At 37.3% G+C, this 20570-nt stretch overlaps 1 protein-coding gene across 1 annotated transcript in view; it reads left to right on the top strand.

Annotated features, from left to right (window-relative positions):
* LOC124155855 (protein O-mannosyl-transferase TMTC2-like) overlaps positions 1-20303 on the top strand; it is a 70790-nt gene extending 50487 nt beyond the window's left edge. The window contains exons 5-12 of the mRNA XM_046530007.1: positions 43-859; positions 9537-9651; positions 10579-10664; positions 11410-11672; positions 14179-14319; positions 15189-15273; positions 17997-18178; positions 18952-20303. Coding sequence (XP_046385963.1) covers positions 43-859; positions 9537-9651; positions 10579-10664; positions 11410-11672; positions 14179-14319; positions 15189-15273; positions 17997-18178; positions 18952-19170 — 1908 coding nt within the window. The 3' untranslated portion in view covers positions 19171-20303. The remainder of the gene's footprint in view (positions 1-42; positions 860-9536; positions 9652-10578; positions 10665-11409; positions 11673-14178; positions 14320-15188; positions 15274-17996; positions 18179-18951) is intronic.
* Positions 20304-20570: the final 267 nt, after the last annotated feature.

Raw genomic sequence — 20570 nt, forward strand, 5'->3', positions numbered from 1 at the left:
AAAAAACTCAATCGCATTGATATAATCTTCTTTCTTTCACAGAAGTCATGCCGAAAAATGAAGTCATTGGCCAACAGCCAGGGTCAAGGATTTTATCGCAGCCTACTTCTGATGGGCATAGCTACCTCATTTCTACTGGCAATCAGATGTGCGGCCCTAGCCGGAGGCTTGCCTTCGTTCTCGTCTGCCGACAATCCAGCCGCACGCTCAAACTCCACCTTGGTCCGGACCCTGACATTCCTGTACCTGCCTGCCCTCAACATGAAACTTCTCCTGTGCCCGTTGACCCTTAGTTTTGATTGGTCAATGAATGCTGTGCCTCTCGTGAAGTCACTCACGGACCCCAGGAATATCGCCTCCATTTCCCTCTACATGTGCCTCATTTACATCCTTTGCAAATTGATCCAATCTGCTATTCCGCTATCGGACTGCGTCAAACAGTGGAGGAACACGAGCACTCACAACACCCCCAGGAAGAGGCTGGATAGTGCATCAAATCAGTTCTTCGAACCATCATCGGATTCCCACATCACCCTGTTTGCTCTTGCAATGGTCATCCTGCCATTCCTACCCAGCACCAACTTGATAGCATACGTTGGATTTGTGATAGCAGAGAGAGTGCTTTACGCCCCCTCGATGGGATTTTGTTTGTTGTTGGGGTTGGGATTCAGCCACCTGTTGAAAGCATCCTCCAGCCCTCCTCTCCTCAAATTCTGGGGTAACGTGCCAAGGATAATGATCGTGTGCAGTGCCATCCTCTTAGTGATTACGTTCACCACTCACACTCTGATAAGAAGCATGGATTGGAGAGATGAAGAAAGCCTCTACAGATCGGGGATTAAAGTGAATCCAGCAAAAGGTAAGCTAGAATGAATTAAATTATATGAGTTATCGATTGTACCTTAACAAACAAATGGATACAAAATATGAAATGAAACCCTGATAAATGTAGATATATATATTAAGATGACAAATGTGCTTAATAAATCACTTAGTAAAGTTCCACAAAAACTTTTATTGTTCTGACCCAGGGTTTTGATCAGTATCTATTCATTCTCAAGGAACTATGTACTAGTTGAAACTCTAGGTTGGAACAATAAAAGTTTTTGAGGAACTTTATGAAGTGATTTATTTAGCATATTATATACATATGTGGCTCCACCAGGTGAAGCCTAAGCACGTGATGTATATTATGATGACTGCCATATTCCCGGTTCTCCAGCCAAGTTTGTGATTTAAAACAGTTTAAAAAGCCATCCAGCTTTTGTCTTCAGGTCAGATGAAAGCAGGATGGCTTTTTGAGACTGTTGTCAATCGCAAATGACAAAACTTGACCTGGTGCCACCCAACCTGGATAACTTGAACTTCAAGCATTTTGAATTCCCAGTTTAGACGAATGGCAATGGTCAATTTTAACTACATTTGAAAAAGGCCAGATTGGCGCCCATGTGATGCCACTCCACGTGACGTCTCTGGGACCTTCTATACAAGTAGATAGGAGTTTTACATCGTCTGAGATTACCAATGCATGCATGAGGCACATAGCTCAGGGAAAGATCTCTTAATAATCACCTACAGTGGAACCTCTTTAAAGCGAGTACGGGCTATTGCGAGACCCCCGCCATTACGAGAGATAGCCGATGCACCGTCAATTGACCCTATAATAAGCATGTTTAAAAAGTTCGTTTTTACGAGGCCCTTTTGGTGTTGGCACTCGCCATAGCGAGTGTTTTGCCGGAGAGATCGCCGGAAAACCTTCACCAAGAGTCCCTTATCTCGGTAATTTCTTGCGATCTGTTAGAAATGAAGTTAACATGTCTCAGTCTCAAATTCATGTAGTAAACTGTCATTCGATATAAATAAGTAGTTCATTTTGGTGAAAATATTGTGGCATTAACATTCGCGAATGCTTGATTTTCTTTTGTTCCTCGGGCGGCAGAAAGCAGACGGCAGCAAACCCGCACATCCGTGAGTTGGGTGAATAGAAAGCATTTGATGGCAGACACCATGACCAAAAAACAATGCTTTGCATGATTTTTATTCAGTGCGGCCCTTATAAATTGTTTGAATAGTTAGTCATTGTTTGAGTAAGGAATTTTAGTGATGCAAAAAAAACATCACCTTTCCTCTGGATTTATACTTACGTTTATCGAATATACATTTATCTGTCACCGCACCACTCCTGTTCCTGTATAACTGTTCACAACAGGTGTATTAGCTGTTATTTGCTCCACCCCCGGTAAAGCGACAATTCGCTATAGCGAGTGTTTATTGGATCACCGTGGGGCCTCGTTTTATCGAGGTTGCACTGTATTAAAACTGCCCAAAGTCGGAAAGTTTCCTTCGTTTGATAAGGTATTAATAATCCTTATTTAAGCCAAGTGCTAATTGCTAGCAGGGTACTCTGCTACCTGCTAGCAGCCAGCATTGCAGCGGCCCACAATATCCTCTCCCCTAGGTCACCTCACACGGCGGATGGGGGACCAACATGACGTCACATGGGGTTTCCCAGCATTCATACTTAGCCTTCGCGTTTTCGTGCACTTGAAAACTTTCACTTTTCAATTAAGCGTGAAAAATAGATATCGTCATTTAAAAACCGGAAAGCATGAAATGCGTACTCCAGGAGTAATAATCTTTCGATTTAGGCAATAAAAAAATAATAGGAAACCACCCCATTGTATTCATTACGACCTACCCTCACAACATATACTTGTTACCTGACCAATAATCCTGGCAACTGCCCTGGCACGGGATAAACCAGGATTATTACATTTTGATCCCCAATATCTCTATTTGGCCCAAGGGGAATTGAAAATCATAAAGGAATAATACTTGAAAATTCTCTGATGCTATTTTCCACATAGATGTCAATATTTTATAAACAGGGAATTGGGAATCACATTAAATATTGCTTGCGTGTAATAATCCTTATATATTTTTAGGAGAAGCCCAAGGGTCTTATTACCCAGATAACACGGCATTTGTATTACATCTGTATCACATCAATAATACACAAAAAATACGTGACCAAATACATATGTATAAGATGGAATACGATCGTATTACATCAGTATATTTCACGTAAAAGTGGTTCAAAAGTCCCTATGGATGTATGTATACATGCGTATTACAAATTGGAAATCTGAATACCCATACATGAGATATACATATGTATACGATGGAATACAATCGTATTACGTCTGTATATTTCACGTAAAAGTGGCTCAAAAGTCCTTCAGGATGTATGTATACGTGCGTATTACAAATTGGAAATCTGAATACCCTTACATGTAATATACACATGTATCTGCAGACCCTTGTACATGAATTATACGTATTTATTTTCTGATCCACATCCACTCAATATCAATATGGATCAAATGGATGAATAAATATAAGGAAACCAGAACATACAGATAGCAAAACATTTATTCAAAGAGAAAAAATAAAATAATTCATACAAAGAACAAGTGTGGCCATGAATATTAATATTGCAATTGCTAACAAGCATTAAGGGCCAGCAAACAGGAGGTGAAACTTAGATTAAAAAATGGCACAAAGATAAATTAAGTACACACAATGGTTTGAGTTGGAAAATAGAAAAAATGTTGAACACGGAACAAGCGTTGTAACCCATTCCACAAGATGAAACCTGAATTCAGGAAACCAACTCTGCACCATCAGCCACTTCCTGAAAGGAGAATAGAAGAAGTCAAGTTTAAAAGTCATGCAAAAATATATCTTTTTGTAACATCTGAATAGGAGATCAAGGCCTTTCAATTTTTTTTTCAATTCATATAGGCAGTCAGTATTCTCTGAAGTCTGTAATTTTAGTACTAATTCTGTATTCTGAATGCAAATGAAAGTTTGGCTTCTCTGCTAGATTCCAGACATGAGTTTTAAAATTTTTCATTTACCAATTATGTCGAGGTCCCAGCTAGCACAGATTTGACCTTGTCCTTCGAGAAATCAGATATTTTGGAGATATGCATTCATTTTACAAAATTAATAGCCTTTCTCTTAAGAAGAATGAGAAATATGAGAAAAGATCATATGACTACTTTTAAATAAATTAACTAGGAAAAAGTGTATCCATTGGTATGCTTTTTTAGTACATGAAACTAATATATTAGTACCATGATTTAGTAGCGGATGATTCACACAGAAAAAAAATAAACTTGTGATATCAAATTTTCAAACAATAAATTTCATATAACCGATAATTTCAGGCTTAACTTTAAGAAACTTCTCCATTATGGATAAGAATAATTTTTCCCTAAAACATTACCTCGGTATTAACAATTCCACCTGGTATTCTGGCTTTGCTTCGTCGTTTTTTTCCGTATTCCATTCTCCTTTTGCCCAGGCCAAGCTATTTCAATCGTCGCCTGCTGGGTATGCGCGAAAGAGCATGAAAAGAAAATTATAATGAATTAATTTGGCCCGTACGCACCTTTTTCTTACATATAATGACAAACTTTCGCATGAAATTTACGTATTTATCTTGTGTTAATAATAATGACGACATGCACCTTGATTGACTGCATTTCAAGATGAAAGAAATATTACTTTTGTTTTCAGGGAACCGATATCACACGACCAATACTTCTTGTTCGTTAAATAATTAGAAGTAGTGGGCAAAACGGTTCGGAACTTCGGGGAATCTATTAGTGACAAGGCTACGCTGATAAGTCTAAGGTCAAATAGATGTTATGACTAAAGCATAGGATAACTAGGAATGCAAGAACTACAATACAGTAGGTTGTGGTAATAAACAGCGATAAAACAACTTACACGTGAACGAAAACATTCCTTTAAACAATTTTTTCTGCTCTTAATTAAGAGAAGAAAAAATGTAACTTCAGCCGCGAAGCACGGAATTACTATACGACGCATAATCTATTAATTTATACGTACAAGATTGACATTAGTATGTTTTACCATATAACTTCAATGGACACCAGTCTCCTCGATACATAACTCAACAAAAAAGGAAAACAATAGCCAAACATAAACAAAATAATTACCTCTATTGGCGCAATGTGTTGACCACATTGCGCCAATAGTTGTATCCAAATATACTCAAATAACATAATTAATGTAGTCTATATAGGCGTACAATACAATAAAAGATAAATCATACCTTACCTTAATAATCCAGTGACAGGAAACTGCTGGAGCTGGCTTGCACGAATCGCAATAACGTGTGGGATTGAAGCACATTTCCAGCAAAACATAGCTTCGGGTTGAGCACACCATCCACACGCACCGGTTATTCAATTCTTCCAATAAGTATAATAATACAAACAAATATAAAATTAACTATACATCAGTAGCTAGTTAATAACGGATTTCCTTTTGTTTATTAGCGTAGATGCCGGAGTTCCTCCAACAGCACGTTCTCGTAGTCTCGAACGAAATGCCGAGGTTTACTGTCAACGAGATTATAACTGTATCACTCCCACTCACTTCCCTAGCGACAGTGAGCCGCGGAATTGAGAATTTAATTTTTTGTCTAAACAGTTACATTGAAATATTGTTTAAAAAATCAAACTTCGCTTTTACTTTTGATCTGTGCAAGTACTATGTTTTGTATTTTTCATGTATTGTGATTCATTTTTCCATGTGTATATTTCGCGGATAGAAACTGAATTTTACATATGTAATACGTCTGTATTTCGCATGCATTTACAAATTAACATAAATAGCCGCCATCTTTACTACCCTTGCTCACATCGACTAGGTTATGATTTATTTTTAAGCTTTCTGGGTATAAATTCGAATGGATGAATGATCATTAAAATAGGGAAATCTGGCATTTGCCGTGAACATATTATTTCTGGAAAAAATGTTTATGAACATTTCGTAAGACGCCACGAAAATCTACCTCCCAAGTATTACAGGAAATATACATAATGTATATTTTGTGTATTTTTGACCACATTTACATATGTTTATCCTCTGTATTCATACATATGTAAAAGTGGTACGTGTTACACGATAAATACATTTGTATTTTTGTGTATTTTTGACCACATTTACATAAGTATCCAAATTTCAAAAATACACAAAAAATACAAATGTATTTATCGTGTAACATGTGCCACTTTTACATATGTATGAATACAAAGGAAATACATTCAATAATACATATGTACTACAGATGTAATACATAACAAAAATATATATGTATGTGACCCATGAAAATACAATATATATACATATGTATATCCAAATGTGTGTTGTTGGGGTATGCATGCCATTTAAATATTCTCACTCCCAAAATCCCAAATGTATCCCCTACAGTAGACGGGTATAATTAAGGGATTATTGTATGTTTCAAGAATAATCATAATGTTTACAGAATATCCTGGTATATACTTGGTATACAACAGGGATGTCCCTGGAATTTTCTGAGGGGATATTCCTAGAATATAGGTACTTAAGTAGTAATTCAGACCAGAAAATATATATGTATTTACATAACATATGTTTACAGGCTTAGTTATGATGATAAGTTTTCAAGCAATCTTCTAATTACATAATTGGACACCATACAGTAAAATATCAGAAGCTATATAAATGAGGAGTACTTATGGGTAAAAATAAAGGATGACGGATGGAAGGGCCTAGGCCTCTAAAATACCCTTCAATTCCAATGATGGATTGTAAGCAGAGGGTATGGCTACCAACCAACTTCCTTCCCATAGTGGGTTTCATTTATATCAGAGATTGTGAACTTGGAAAATTTTCCTGAAAAATAAATAATCTGACCATTCAGTTACTTATCCAATTTTAATAATCATTGAAATTAGAGGATTTCAGGCCTTTTTCTTCTGAATATTTGTATTAAATTCAGTTCAGGTTCCCATCAGAAGCAAATTCCATTGCAATCTACTCTCTCTGCATATCTTGATGGTCTTACATCATCAAGATATGCAGAGAGAATAGCCTCAGGGACTTTTTGAGGGAGTTCATTTTGAGAAGAGGTACAATGACAAACTGGACAGAAACTGGAGACCCAAATAATTTGTAAATATGAAATTCACATAATTAACTTCTTTCTGTGTGTCTTTAGTTTAGGTTCAAATATTATCACCCCTTGACCCTGTCCCGCACATTATATCATGGTGATAGATGGATAGATTCAGGGTTTGACTTGATGTAGTTGTATTTTAATATGCAAAAAACTGTAGTGGCAGAGAAAAAGCTTCAAATGGTAACTCAGATGAATAGTGGCAACAGCCCTCTGAAATATTATATACTATTAAAATATGTATGGACTGCCTTGAAATATTTAATGCCCATATTGCACGAAGGAATTCTATAAAAAAAATTTAAACGACCCACGTACAATTGACAAAATTTAATGCGGTCAAGTAATATTAATGTTGTTTTGAAAAAATGCAGAAAGTAATCGAAAATGATGGGAAGTATAATTGAGGGTGTATATGGAGTTTCTATTGGTAAAAATAGAAACCTTGTCGCAAAAATGGTTTCCTCATCTATGAAATATTAATTTTAAGATTTTTTTCGAAGTGAATGTCGAGAAAATTTATAAAGCATCCCACACTGGTGCTATTAAAAAAAAACAATAGGGTTTAATCACTGCAATATGGATACCAGAAGATCTTCTCCATACAAAGTCAGAAATTCAAGATTCTTGACGCGGTAAACGCAGAAGGAAAATGATAGAAAATGGAGCCAAGAACCTTGAACACTGAAAATTGTGTTATAAATTATGATACAGCAACCGATGTTTTTAGAGTATATACAAGGGCCGACAAGCCCTTCTACAGCAGACAAGTCTTCCTACAACCAAAATTGGTAAACTTTCTTTAAAATTAAAAATAAACCTTAGCTATCCTCTCGAGAAACCCACTACTCATCCTCCGAAAACATTGTCTTCGGTCAGAATAACCCCCCAAATGAGTGAAAATAACCTTTATGTTGGGTAGCAAGAATTCCAAGCCACCTCATTATAAACACCCAAGGCGAAATTCGTCGTTCCAAGCCGTCAAAATTTGCTTTATTTCCTGAATAAGTATTGAAATTACAACGTATCAGTATTTTCCTTTAGGGATATGTAACGTAGGAGTACATATTTCCTAGTAAGCATTGACAAAAATATCCTTTCCCGCCCGAGAATTTTCTCTACGCACGCATGGAGGTTGCAAAACAATGCGAGAAGCTCGGCTCAGTGGCGCTGTAATATTTTGTTGTAATATCAAAACCTTGTAACTCCCTTCCAAATTGAGATAGGTAAATGATTTTTTCACTAAAAATAGCTTTATAATTTTCTTCAAATTTGATTCACAGCATATAGGGACCTATGACGTAAGAAACGTAAGTTAGTAGGCGACTACTTTTTACCTTACAAAAATCCCAATTTTCTTGTCCTGTTGGGTGTAACATCGGTATAACAACTTTTTCCGAAAACTTTGAAAAAAGGTGAAAACCTTCAAAGAGAAAATAGTATGAAGAAATTTATGTAGAAGATTCAATTCAATACACTCAACGGTCAGGCAACAATTGCGAGAATAAGACAAAGTAAAAAAATACACGTTTCTAACGGAAATTTAAGGAAATGTTTTTTATAGCTTTTATTATAATATTTATCGAAAAACTATTGGTACCAATGAATGCAGCGTCTCATTCTACATTAGAATGCATATTTTAACTAATGCAGAGCGCAATATTAATTTTCATGCTGTAATTGACGGCTTGGAACCGCACCCCCGGCCTTACGTAGAATAACATGGGAAACGAATCTCCATAAGAACCCATACTGTCAACTGAATGTGGAGCGCTCTATACGATGAGAGTCAAATAGCCCGCGCGATTGGAGCTGTGAGCCTTAGAGCCATCTGAGCCACAGCTCCAGAACTACGTCAAAAACGCATACGCTCTGATGACATGGGCTTGGTCCTCCTCTCCTCGATTATATGTAAGTGAAATGCATAAACATCCATTTTTACAAGGGTCATGTGCTCCCTGGACATGCCTATATAGTTCCATGCGTTTAATTATATCTTCATAGTGAGGCTACCTACTTATTTGGTGCCTAAAAGTACCCAGATAAGGTACCTTAACCCAAATCAATAAAGAATTGAAACTTACATAGATTAATTTTCTGATTTTACAACCATGAACCCATCCGAATTTTTGGTAAAAATAGCAATCTGACCATCAATGAAATAGCTCTTTACAGTTTACAAATTCTTTGTCCTAATAGATGCCCACTTTTGACTTGAAATCCTTAAATATTACCCTACATGTTATTTAAGCAGAATGATATTTGACCATTACTAAAATATGTACTTATAAAATACATAAAATAAATATTTTAGCTATCAAAGTGAACCAAATGCTCAATGAATCATTGCAAAAAAATACTGCTAGATGTGAAAAAAATTCTATATCTAATTATAAGGAAATAATTTTACCATATGAAGAGTTACTCTTGATGTAAAAGAGATTCTCTTTACAAGAAATCAAATTGACAATCAGCAATAATTTTCTTGTATTTTCAGCTTATGGAAACCTCGGTAATGTCCTCAGCAACAGAGGTAGAACAGCTGAAGCGGAAACAGCTTACAGAAAGGCTCTGCTGCACAGACCAAATATGGCTGACGCACATTTCAATTTGTAAGTTTTATCACAAATTTTATCGAAGGAATTGGTCTTTCTGTGGTTTCTTAAAAAGCAAAAGTATACACAAAGAATTTTTTTTCACTGAAATTACTCATCATGAAATTACAAAATGTCATTTAAAGAAACATCAAAAATTGTACCTTTCAAGGCTGTATTGTAAGAGAGATTTCTACTCATATATTCTTAGCTTTAATCCAAATATCTATAGGTAATCTCCCAGTGAGAAATGGGTGGTGGAATCCACGTGGAACCCACGTGGAATCCACGTTGAGTGGTGGATATTTGGTGGTGGTGGATATTGAGTGGTTGGACCCACGTGGAATCCACGTTGATTTCAAGTGGATTTGTGGTGATTATCATAAAATGTTAAACAGAATTTATAATTTGTGGAACTTAACTCTCTGGTGACATTGCGTCATTTATCACCCTGAAACCACGCTAGTTATGTGAAAATGTATCGCACATTCTATTTTTATATAATTTGTGGAAAGGCAGCCATGAGAGCACATGAAAAATCGTAGACACATATATAGAAGGTTTAGATATAGAGTGGTTGAGGTTTTAATGGTTTTAGGACAGCGCCAACTGCTGTTTTAATTTTTCCACCAAATTTCCACGTGGGTTCCACGTTGATTCCATGACCAAAAACACGTGGTATCCACGTTAATTCTCCACGTGGGTTCCACGTGGATTCCACCACCCATTTCTCACTGGGCTTCTCCATAACTCTACCCATTTTCAATAATCTGACTGAAAGGGCCTATAAAGTGGGACATTTGAAACAAAAATATTTGATAATTTAAAAGCATTCATTTAAGGTGAAGAATACTTTTATTTGATGTAATTATTATAATAAAATTAAATTTTGGTCAGGTATCGTTAATTAAAAGTTGAAAAATAATGGAAGGACTTTTTCTGCAGGGGGTTACTGTTGCAAAACAAAGGAGAACTCTTCGAAGCCATTGAATGCTACAAAAGAGCGGTACAATTTAGACCTAGTCTTGCAGGTAAGAGTTATACTATTAAAGGTGCATTACAAGTAATGTGATAACAAATTAATTCCACTAACTGAGAGTCTACACTTGTAAGCACCTCCTTCTTTGTCATTAGATGAAGGTTAGTGTTATCACTGCAATGCTGAATGTATTTTAATAAACTTAGTATTTGTATTACGATCTAATAATGCGTTTGAGGAAATCTTGGACGAGGTTTTTATCCCTCTCAAGTCCTGCAGAAAAGAGGGCTTAGAATTGGATACAAAATTCTTGACTTCAAATGCAGGCAGGTTTTTTTTGACAGATTGCATGCTAATTCAGAGTGCCTGGAAATATTGGCTGTGGGTAAAAGTTGGTGGGTGGATTTTCCAACCTAGCATTTTAGTAGCTATTACAAACAATCCTGGTACAAAAATTGAGGAGATTATTTGTAAGAGCTGAAATAATTTACGCTAGTAAGATCAATTAAATTTAAGCTTTGGCATAGGCGGTCATAAGCTCGTAAATTTTTCAAATCAATGATATGTGAAATTTATTATATGGCTAATTTAAGAGTCTAACCTAACTCTGACACTATTAGGATCAGTAGTCAAACATAATTGGAACCGACCACATTAGCTTGTGTGCAATGTTTGAATAATGGCCTTGATATTTTTGATTTTTTTTACATCATTGTGATCAGAAATGAACGTGAGCTAATTTCTCTGAAGTTAATGATGGGAAAAATCTAAAAAAAAAAACATTGCTTCCATTTCAGTTGCCCATTTAAATATGGGCTTGTCTTTGGTGAGAATAGGAAAATGGGAAGAGGGCATCGAGAGATTACGCCTTCTGGCCGAGAAGGGAGGAGAGAGGGTTGGAGACGCTTCCCTCCTCAAGGACCCCAGAGCTCATGAGGCAGCGCTGGCATCAGCTCGCTTCCATTTGGGCCGTCTACTCGCTCAAAGGGGCCACCTCGCAGAAGCATTGGAAACACTCCAGGATGCTCTGAACAGGATGCCCCCTCATTATTCACCCCAGGTATGAACAATTAGCTTGGTGGATATGTATTATCTTGGAAATAAGTCGTTCATTAAAATACAGAACTGGGGCATCTTATAGAATCTTGGTATTGCTATAATCTGTATTTTCACTGCAATACTAATATAAAACTGTCTATAATGTCAGGAAATCCACATTAACTCATTATATATTTATATATAGGCACTACTACTAAGTTTGGAGGCTAAACTGTCAAAATTATCTAAGAGTAAACTTCCAAGAAAATAAGGTAAAAGGTTGGTTTGGCGTAAAAATGCCACTATAGGTACAAAAGTCAAAATATGTATACAAAAATAGATCTTATCTTAAGGGTTGTGTTCCCAAGAAGCTAAATTTAAGCAGTAAAACTCTCTTCCTTATTCACATAAATATTATATGAGACTATTTGCGCATGACTAAATAGTTGAGCGAATGTCTAAATGCCTAGTGATATTTAGCTGTCAAATGTACAATATGTAGTCTGAATGTTGCATACAATAATTGGGTATATGGTGTTGATTGGGTATACAAGGACATGGAAATAATGAGAAAGTTTAGGACCAACCATCTTAAAAACTGGAAGAAAAGGTGCTATGAATTTTATATTGTAATACATATACATACGAGGGCCATCCAGAAAGTAAGTTACGTTTTTCTTTTTTAAATCAAGTTTTTATTGAAAAAAAATTCAAACTTGCAGGAAATGTTTTTGACAATATGTATTATTTTTCCACATAATCTTCAGAGACCTCAATGCACTTCGTATACCGAGAAATCAGCTTTGAAATTCCCTCCTCATAGAAGCTTCCCGCCACCACCTTGGTCCAGTTGGTGATTGCTTCTTTCACTTCCTCGTCACTTGTGAAACATTCTCCAGCTAATCCCTCCTTCATTTTGGTGAACAGATGAAAGTCTGAAGGGGCCAAGTCGGGACTGTAAGGTGGATGGGTCAGAACATCCCAACCGAACTGATCCAAAATTTCCGTAGTGGATCGAGCGACGTGAGGCCTTGCGTTGTCGTGGAGAAGGCACACACCAGAGGTCAGCATTCCTCTTCTCTTGTTTTGGATTGCCCGACGAAGCTTCTTCAGAGTCTCACAATACCGGGAGGCATTAATTGTTTCTCTTTGAGGCAAGAAATCAATCAGGAGGATCCCTTTTTGGTCCCAGAAAACAGAGGCCATGATCTTCCTGGTGGACTTGACAACTTTGAATTTTTTCGCACTTGGGGAGGTGGTGTGTTTCCACTGCATGGATTGTCTTTTGTTCTCTGGGGTATAGTGCGACACCCAGGTTTCATCTCCAGTGACTATGGACTTGAGAAAAGGATCCCCTTCCATTCTGTAGCGGCCCAAAAATTCACGAGCTGCAGCCACTCGTTGTGACTTGTGTTCGGGCGTCAGCTCTCTCGGAACCCGTCGGGCGCAAACTTTTCGAAAATCGAGTTTTTCCGAGACAATCTCATGAATGATGGATCGTGAGATCCCAGGGAAACACTTATGGAGTTCGTCCACAGTGGAACGGCGATCATCGCGTACAGCACTGTCGACTTTTGCCACAAGTTCGTCCGTGACAACTGAGGGTCTGCCTCTTCCACTTTCGGCCTCAAGTGAATGTCTTCCCGCCTTAAATTCACGAACCCATCTCCTCACCATTGATTCACTCATTACACCCTCTCCATACACAGAAACAAGCTGTTGATGAATTTCAACCGATTTGAAACCACGAGCATAAAGAAATTGAATCACTCCGCGCACAACAACTCGAGACGGAACAGGCACCGAGGTGGCGGGACGCGACGTCGAGGACTCCATTTCAACGAGTTACTGTGACTCTGTTTTCAAGGCTACTGAGCCTATCTCCCCCTCATTCTATTCAGAAGATTCCCTTCTTTTGTACAATGTAGCCACATTTGTCAAAAAGTGCCTCTAGCGATCTACACACCAAAACGTAACTAACTTTCTGGATGGGCCTCGTATATATTCATAATACATACGTATATATTTGCATAGAATAAAGTGGTGTACAGATGGGTTAAGGGTGGTGGATGAGTGGGTTGGTGATATGTGGACAGCGGGTTGGTTGGTGCTGGGTGCCGGAATTGGATAATTATCACATTAGGGCTAGAGATAAAACCTTGTATCCTCTCCTATACTTGTTGTAATTGGTCAAAATTACCAAACTCTGCTAATGAAGGAAATTTGGCTGGCTTGAACGTGATTACTGATTCTTTCCCCAACCCTGTCTGAGTTTTATTAAATTCAAACAGTTAAGACATAATGGAATATGAGACCCCATACAGTAAATAAGGCTAAGGCAGCTTGGATGGGTGCCCATTGAAGGTCCCAAATATTGCCTTGAACTAGCCAGCCAAGCAAGACTTTGCTTTGCAGCTATTTATCTCCAGAGCACTAAAAACAGCAGAAGTACATCTGTATACATATATGTAATTATAAAGGGCATGAATATTTATTCCAAACTGATGTAGTCATTTTTACTTTTCAAGTCTCTCCTGAACATGCTAGGAGAAGTTTATCGGCAACTTGGACAAGAGGATGTTGCAGAGGAGTGGTTCCGTGCATCACTGCAATCAAAGCCAGATCATATTCCAGCACATCTCACCTATGCACGGTTATTGGCAGATAATGTAAGGGCCAAAAGTAAAAATTGGTTTTCCAAGAATAAAAAAGAGTATGAATTGATTCATTGTAGAGAATTAGAGTTACTTTATCAATAAGAGTCTGGTAATCTGAAACCAAGAGAAAATTTGGGAATAGAAATACAAATTCGATAGAGTATTGTATAGTTAGCCAAGGCTAGCAAAATTGTGCAGAAGAGTTCTTAGGCTTCCATTCAGATGATAAGGTCTATGGCTGCCAACTTTTGAATTAAAGAGTTATAAATAAAGGCCTCAAGTCTTCATAACTAACAAGACTTCTCAATCAGAGTTTCCGAGAAGCCCAAATGACAATGGATAGCTCTGTCATTGAAGTGTTGGCAGCCTTGGACCTCATCACCCTAGCAGAATCCCACTCACTCTTCTGCATAACAATTTGTTGAGAAGAAGTATCATCATAGCAGTGACATAGTGACGGGGGGAGGGGAGCCTGGACCCCCCCTCAAAATATAAGAGTACACTTTTTTTGCATCACAAAAGAAGACCAATTATTGAAAAATGACGAATTTACGAAATATTTCTTGGAAAATTGAAGTTTTTTTGATCATGAAAAGTGTTGAAATAAGTTAAAAACCTTCAACTTGGTACCCTGTTTTTCAAAACTTTTCCCCCATGGGTTAGGACCCCCCTGAACAAAATTCCTGGCTATCCCACTGCATCATAGGCTAAGAAATTTTATAAATACCACTTGCATTCTTTCATTAATGTGTGTCACCTAGATTCACCCCAATCACAGCTCAATGAAATCAATTGCACTGGAAAAAAAATCCTTTCAGTTTAAAAATATTCTCATAGAATACGTGAGTATGAAAATTCAAGAATGGCCATTTTTATTTCAGAAAACCAGAATACCAGAGGCTGAAAAGCAGTATTTACAAGCACTGAGAATCGCACCTCGTGATGTTTCTGCTCTCCACCAATATGGTATGTAAGACAAAGAGCTTGGGAAACAATTGAACTATAATTGCATTTTGTGAAATAAAACCTTCTTATATAATCAATAATACCAACTCATCTTACCCAGTTTTGGGAAATTTAGAGTTATTTTGCATGTAACTGATTTGGCTATGGTATTCTACATCTACATGCTACCCAGCAATCCGCCTAAAAGGTGTGAGGCAGGGTGTCTTAGGATACCAGCTGTTTACTCAAAAAAGGGAAAAGAAAAATTATGATTAGCATTTATTGAAGTCCTTTATGGTTCGGGGGAAAAATGAATTCCCATATATATCGATTCGGCTAAATATCTCTCTTAATTTATCGCTTCTGTCAGGCCTGGAAATATAGTGGGGCTCTAATATTATGTTCTCCGTGTTTTTCTTGAAGATATCTATTCTCAATTGCTCAAGCAATCTAGCCTAAAGCACAGCCTCCAAGTCTCCAGTGGCTCCCAGTCTAATCCGCTTAACATCTTAGTAAAGATGTCTGCACGACTGTAGCAGTTTGTGATTAACCATGAAGCCTCCCTTTGTATTTTCTTAAGTTAGCGGATCAAGTCTTTCTGCACCGGATCCCATACACTCGCTGCATATTCAAGGTGCAGTTGGACGAGTGCGAAATAGCACCTTTCTTTTACTTTCTCATCCAAAAATTTTACCACAATATGCTTGATGAATCCTAATTACTTCAGGGCCATGCTGCAACTATTCCTTATATGTGTTCCTCACCATAGGTTCGAGGTTATCATATCTCTCAGGTACTTCACTTCATCTATTGCCTTTATTGAATACTGTCAACAGCATCAACACGGTTATAGTTGGACGAACTCTGCAAAAAATATACCACCGTGCATTTGCTCAGATTAAGTTCAGGCCCCCACTCTTGGCTCCACAGATGAATGGTTGTTTAAATCCGATTATAGAATTTCATAATCAGAGTGATCACTAATTTTAAGATAGATGACAGAGTCGTTAGCAAATAAAATTACATATTTTACTGCTAATTCGGAATATTCTGAGGCTTTCATTATTTTTCATAAGCAGAAATTTCATAGTTAAATCATTTAAAAAATGAATGTACCATGATGATGACAAAGGGTACCTTAGGTGAAAAAAATTAAATATGTATATGGCTTTGCTATACTAGTCTCAGAGGCCCAAATATAGAAAAAAAAGCCATAAAATTCACAACTTGAGCATAAAAAGGTGAAGAATGAACTAAACTTGTGTCTAAATCCACAGAATTTTGTGCAAAAAGTTTAAAAAGAGGAAAATCACCACATTAATCATCACGTCTCACAAACTAGAGTATCTTTCAGAGAAAAAAATCTCAAATTACACCTAATCTAGTTGCTAATTGAAAATTTAACAATTCTTTAACACATTCAGTGCTGAATACATCAATTGATGTGGTCCCGTCCAAGCCGAGATACGGAGCACGTCCATTGACGTGCTCTGCCAGTCAGGCCGGGAGCCCTTTCTCTGCCTCCGTACGTGACTAATATCGACTTCCGAGTCTTCTGATCATGTGAATGGCCTTCAGCAAGCTTCCCTCTTTCAACCCGTGTGTGCCGTTCGTAAAAAGCAGTACTTGAACGGAAGTTATGGCACAGAAACCTGCCTCTATTTTTCTTTCTTATTTTTACGGCCGATTTTAACAACTTCAATGAAATCCGGGCCAGCATTGAATGTGTTAAACTCCACAAACGTATCCAAACAAGGGACTTGGGGTGGTGATTTGAGTAATTTCTGAAAGCAGAGTATGAATTTTTTCGTGCTACTTAAGAATATGTTGAGCCCTCAATTATGTACATGAAAATGGATAAAAAGCACCCTGAGCAAATTTTTTTATGCACCACATAAACTGAATACCTAACAATTTGCTAGCACTGTACATGAGTCAAAAAGAAAATTTTAATTGAGAGAGGATGTATGAAGATTAGATTTGTTGATTGCACCTGGGAATGTACTATATATTACATACTCTATGCCTTTCTTGTGTTCGAATTGTCAAGTATACCTGCTCTAGTATGCTTACTTGGCGATGGAGCAGCGAGCATTCTTGATGAAGTCTTGGATGACTTGAGGGCTTGGAGTTTATGGATACCTTTGCTTTATAGGAAACAACTTCGCAATTGATTAATTTAATAAATATTTGGCAGTCAGTGAATGGTATTCAGCCATGTGAACAGTTTTTCAGGCAACTATTAGCATTGGTAGAGAGTTTTTTATTCAATGTTGAGCCAGCAGGTAGGATACTTATATTGAGTCGTTGGCCGGATTTAAAATACATCAAATTATCTTGTTACTATATTTTTTTCTTCCTCATTGGAAATGTTTAGTTAATCTGGTGTTTGCATACGGTCTTTGTATGCTAAAGCTGCCTTTTGCAAATGTCACATATTACAAAATTACTTTGCTGGTCATATATCCATTGATTATGTACATATATATTTTGCATTAAATTGTATGCACATCATTTGCAAAATGTAATTCGGAGTTCATGATTCATCCCCAACTCATGCATTCAAGGACTCACCTACTCTGATGTTTTCTATGTGTTTGGGCTAAAGGCTATATGCTTGGGCCAGGCTTTGGGTTCATTAAAAAACAAGAGAACAGTCTCATGTGTGAGGCTGAAGCATGCTAGCTTAGCAAAGCACCCAATTCTGAAAGGCTTAGAGTAAAAAAAAATTTCTTTTTTTCCAGGGAGGTTCCTGGTGGAACAAGGAAGACATGCAGAGGCAGCAGAATATTTCAAATCAGCAACAGAAGCTATAGAGCCACCTCAGTTTGAAGATGTTATGGCTGCAGCTACAAGCTACAGACTCTGCGGAAAATTGCGGGAAGCTGAGATATTTTATAGGATGGGTGTACAACTACGTCCAAAGGTAAAGTACTTTATGAGTACGAGTGTATTACACATCTCCTAGGTTGGGAAATACGATCATTTTCAGCCCTGTATTAACCCTCCCATCATCAATTCATTGCAACTAAATAGCTTTGGAAGTGATTTTAACGTTCCTTAGCTTAGTAATGCTATTGTTTCTCAAATAATCAACTTCATATTCATTGGAAAGGGAAAATAATAGACATTTTTCATTGATTTATTAGTGAAGAAACTATAAATTGATCTCCTTCTAATGGTAACTTCCTCTAACATGATCAATGTTCACAATGTATGGTTTATGAGGTTCAGAAAATTCTATTTGTTTATTTGCACCTCCTTTATTCACTCACTTCTATATATGATACATGGAAAGAAGGACGAAAGGTACCTGCATCAGGGGGGCAGCTAGGAATTAAGGCTAGGGAGGATTTTAGGAGCAACTAATACTGGGGGTATGGATTACAGGAGGTGCAAGGGCCCTTCCCCCGGAAAAGTTTTAAGATAAATAGTTCAAAATGGTGAGTTTTACACCTTTCTGAGGGATATTTTATTAATCCTTACACTATTCTATAAGTAATATGTATCCAATGAAGTAAAATGAATAAATTCTAAAATTTCTCTGAGTTCTGGGGGGGGGGGGGTTCATCCCCCAAAACCCCTCTTGCTGTGCCACTGATCTGTATAACATATGGGTAGACATGTTTTAAAGGGCATCAGGTTAGACAGTGATGGCCAACAGACTTATTTGATCAAATTTCACTTGTCTTTTTTCAGCTACACTCCACTCATGTCAACTTAGGAGCACTACTGCACTTAACAGGGAGACTGGATGAAGCAAGGAAGAGCTACGAGAAAGCCTTGAGTTTGAAGCCTGGCGATCAACTGACACTGACAAATCTGCAAAGGCTTCAAGTGACCAAGCCATGTCCGATTAACTCATTACCAAAGAACAGCTCCAAGCAGAGTTCAACCCATAAAAATGGAGTGGGTTGAAAATGAACTAGAACTGAGATTGATGAACTTTTTAGAGCAAAGCCAAAATATGCCACAGATGGCTAACAAAGTGCTGGTTCATTTTGTGCCAAGGATAATGCCACTCTTCACAGTTGACCTCTTATATGCAGCCCATCAATTAATTCAGAGACATAACCACCACAGTCTAAGGCTTATAAATGCCTGAAGTATTTGCTTTGAGAAAAAATAGAAAGTGGGGTATCTTTAACAATATTGGCAATGATATTTTCAGAGCAAAATACTGAATTTCCATTATGCATGAAGCATGTGCGAGTATTTGCTGTGTTGAAAAGTCATCTTATGTAAGGCTTCATGGGTACAACGGTCCATTCATAACAAAAGAAAAAATGGATGATCAGGAAATTATTGAGAATTGTCGTATGCAAGAAAGCATCGAAGTAGCATATGCTATTATGTCAGTCTTCTGGTCTAAGGATTCATTTACCAGGGAGGGCATGAAGAAAAATATCATGCTTTGCCAAAAATGTGATAGTAAATTCAACGTGAAGGCATTTGGACAAATAGTGACGGCATTTCTCTTTGAAAATTTAAGTAATTATCACTTTAACCAGAGTAAATTATTTTACACATTTACCTTTGGGGAAAGAAATGGAGCAAGTAGGCAGAGGAATATTTTTCAATTTAAATACTTATAAAATTTAAAAGGAAAGAGAGAGATAGCACTGCTGAATTCTGGGATCTAGAGAGGTGAATTGCCAAAACATGGGCTTGAACTTCTTAATGGCTGGATTTTACCGCTAGTAAAATTAAGACACTGAGTGAATCAAGTCCTCATTGAATCCATTCTCAACAAGCATGTGAAGAGGGACCAGGAACTGAAACTGTGCATGCAAATATTGTAAAAAAAAACATAGCCTGGGGTAATATCTTTTCTTTCCGAAAATGGCATATTTTACTACTTTCAGAGAAATAGTCCATTGAGTGGTCCAACGTGAGAAATGAGTGAATTATTGAGCAAGTGTTTTCATATAAATATTTTATTTTATGAATATGTTTATTGTAACATGATGAATGACTTGTTTGATTCAAATGAGTCTGATAAATATTGGGTGATATTAAAATTATTGCCATTTAATGGCAATGAAATTTAACTGTGTAAGATTTCACTTTTTCCCGGCGTATGATGGCGGTGAATTCTTCTCGGGTTTCCATCCGGGTGAGCTCCATCTCCATCGCTGCCGTCGCCGCAGATGATGGAGATGGAGCTCACCCGGATGGAAACCCGAGAAGAATTCACCGCCAAATTTAACTGTGATTATTTAATAGCAATTGCCACAATACCCTTAGGTGCTGGAGAAATTTTCATGACCTTTTTCCCCAACGTACAGACATACTGAACAACACTAGCCCAAACAGCA

The sequence above is a fragment of the Ischnura elegans genome, chromosome 3, assembly GCF_921293095.1.
Source record: "Ischnura elegans chromosome 3, ioIscEleg1.1, whole genome shotgun sequence".
Classification (NCBI taxonomy): Eukaryota; Metazoa; Arthropoda; class Insecta; order Odonata; family Coenagrionidae; genus Ischnura; species Ischnura elegans.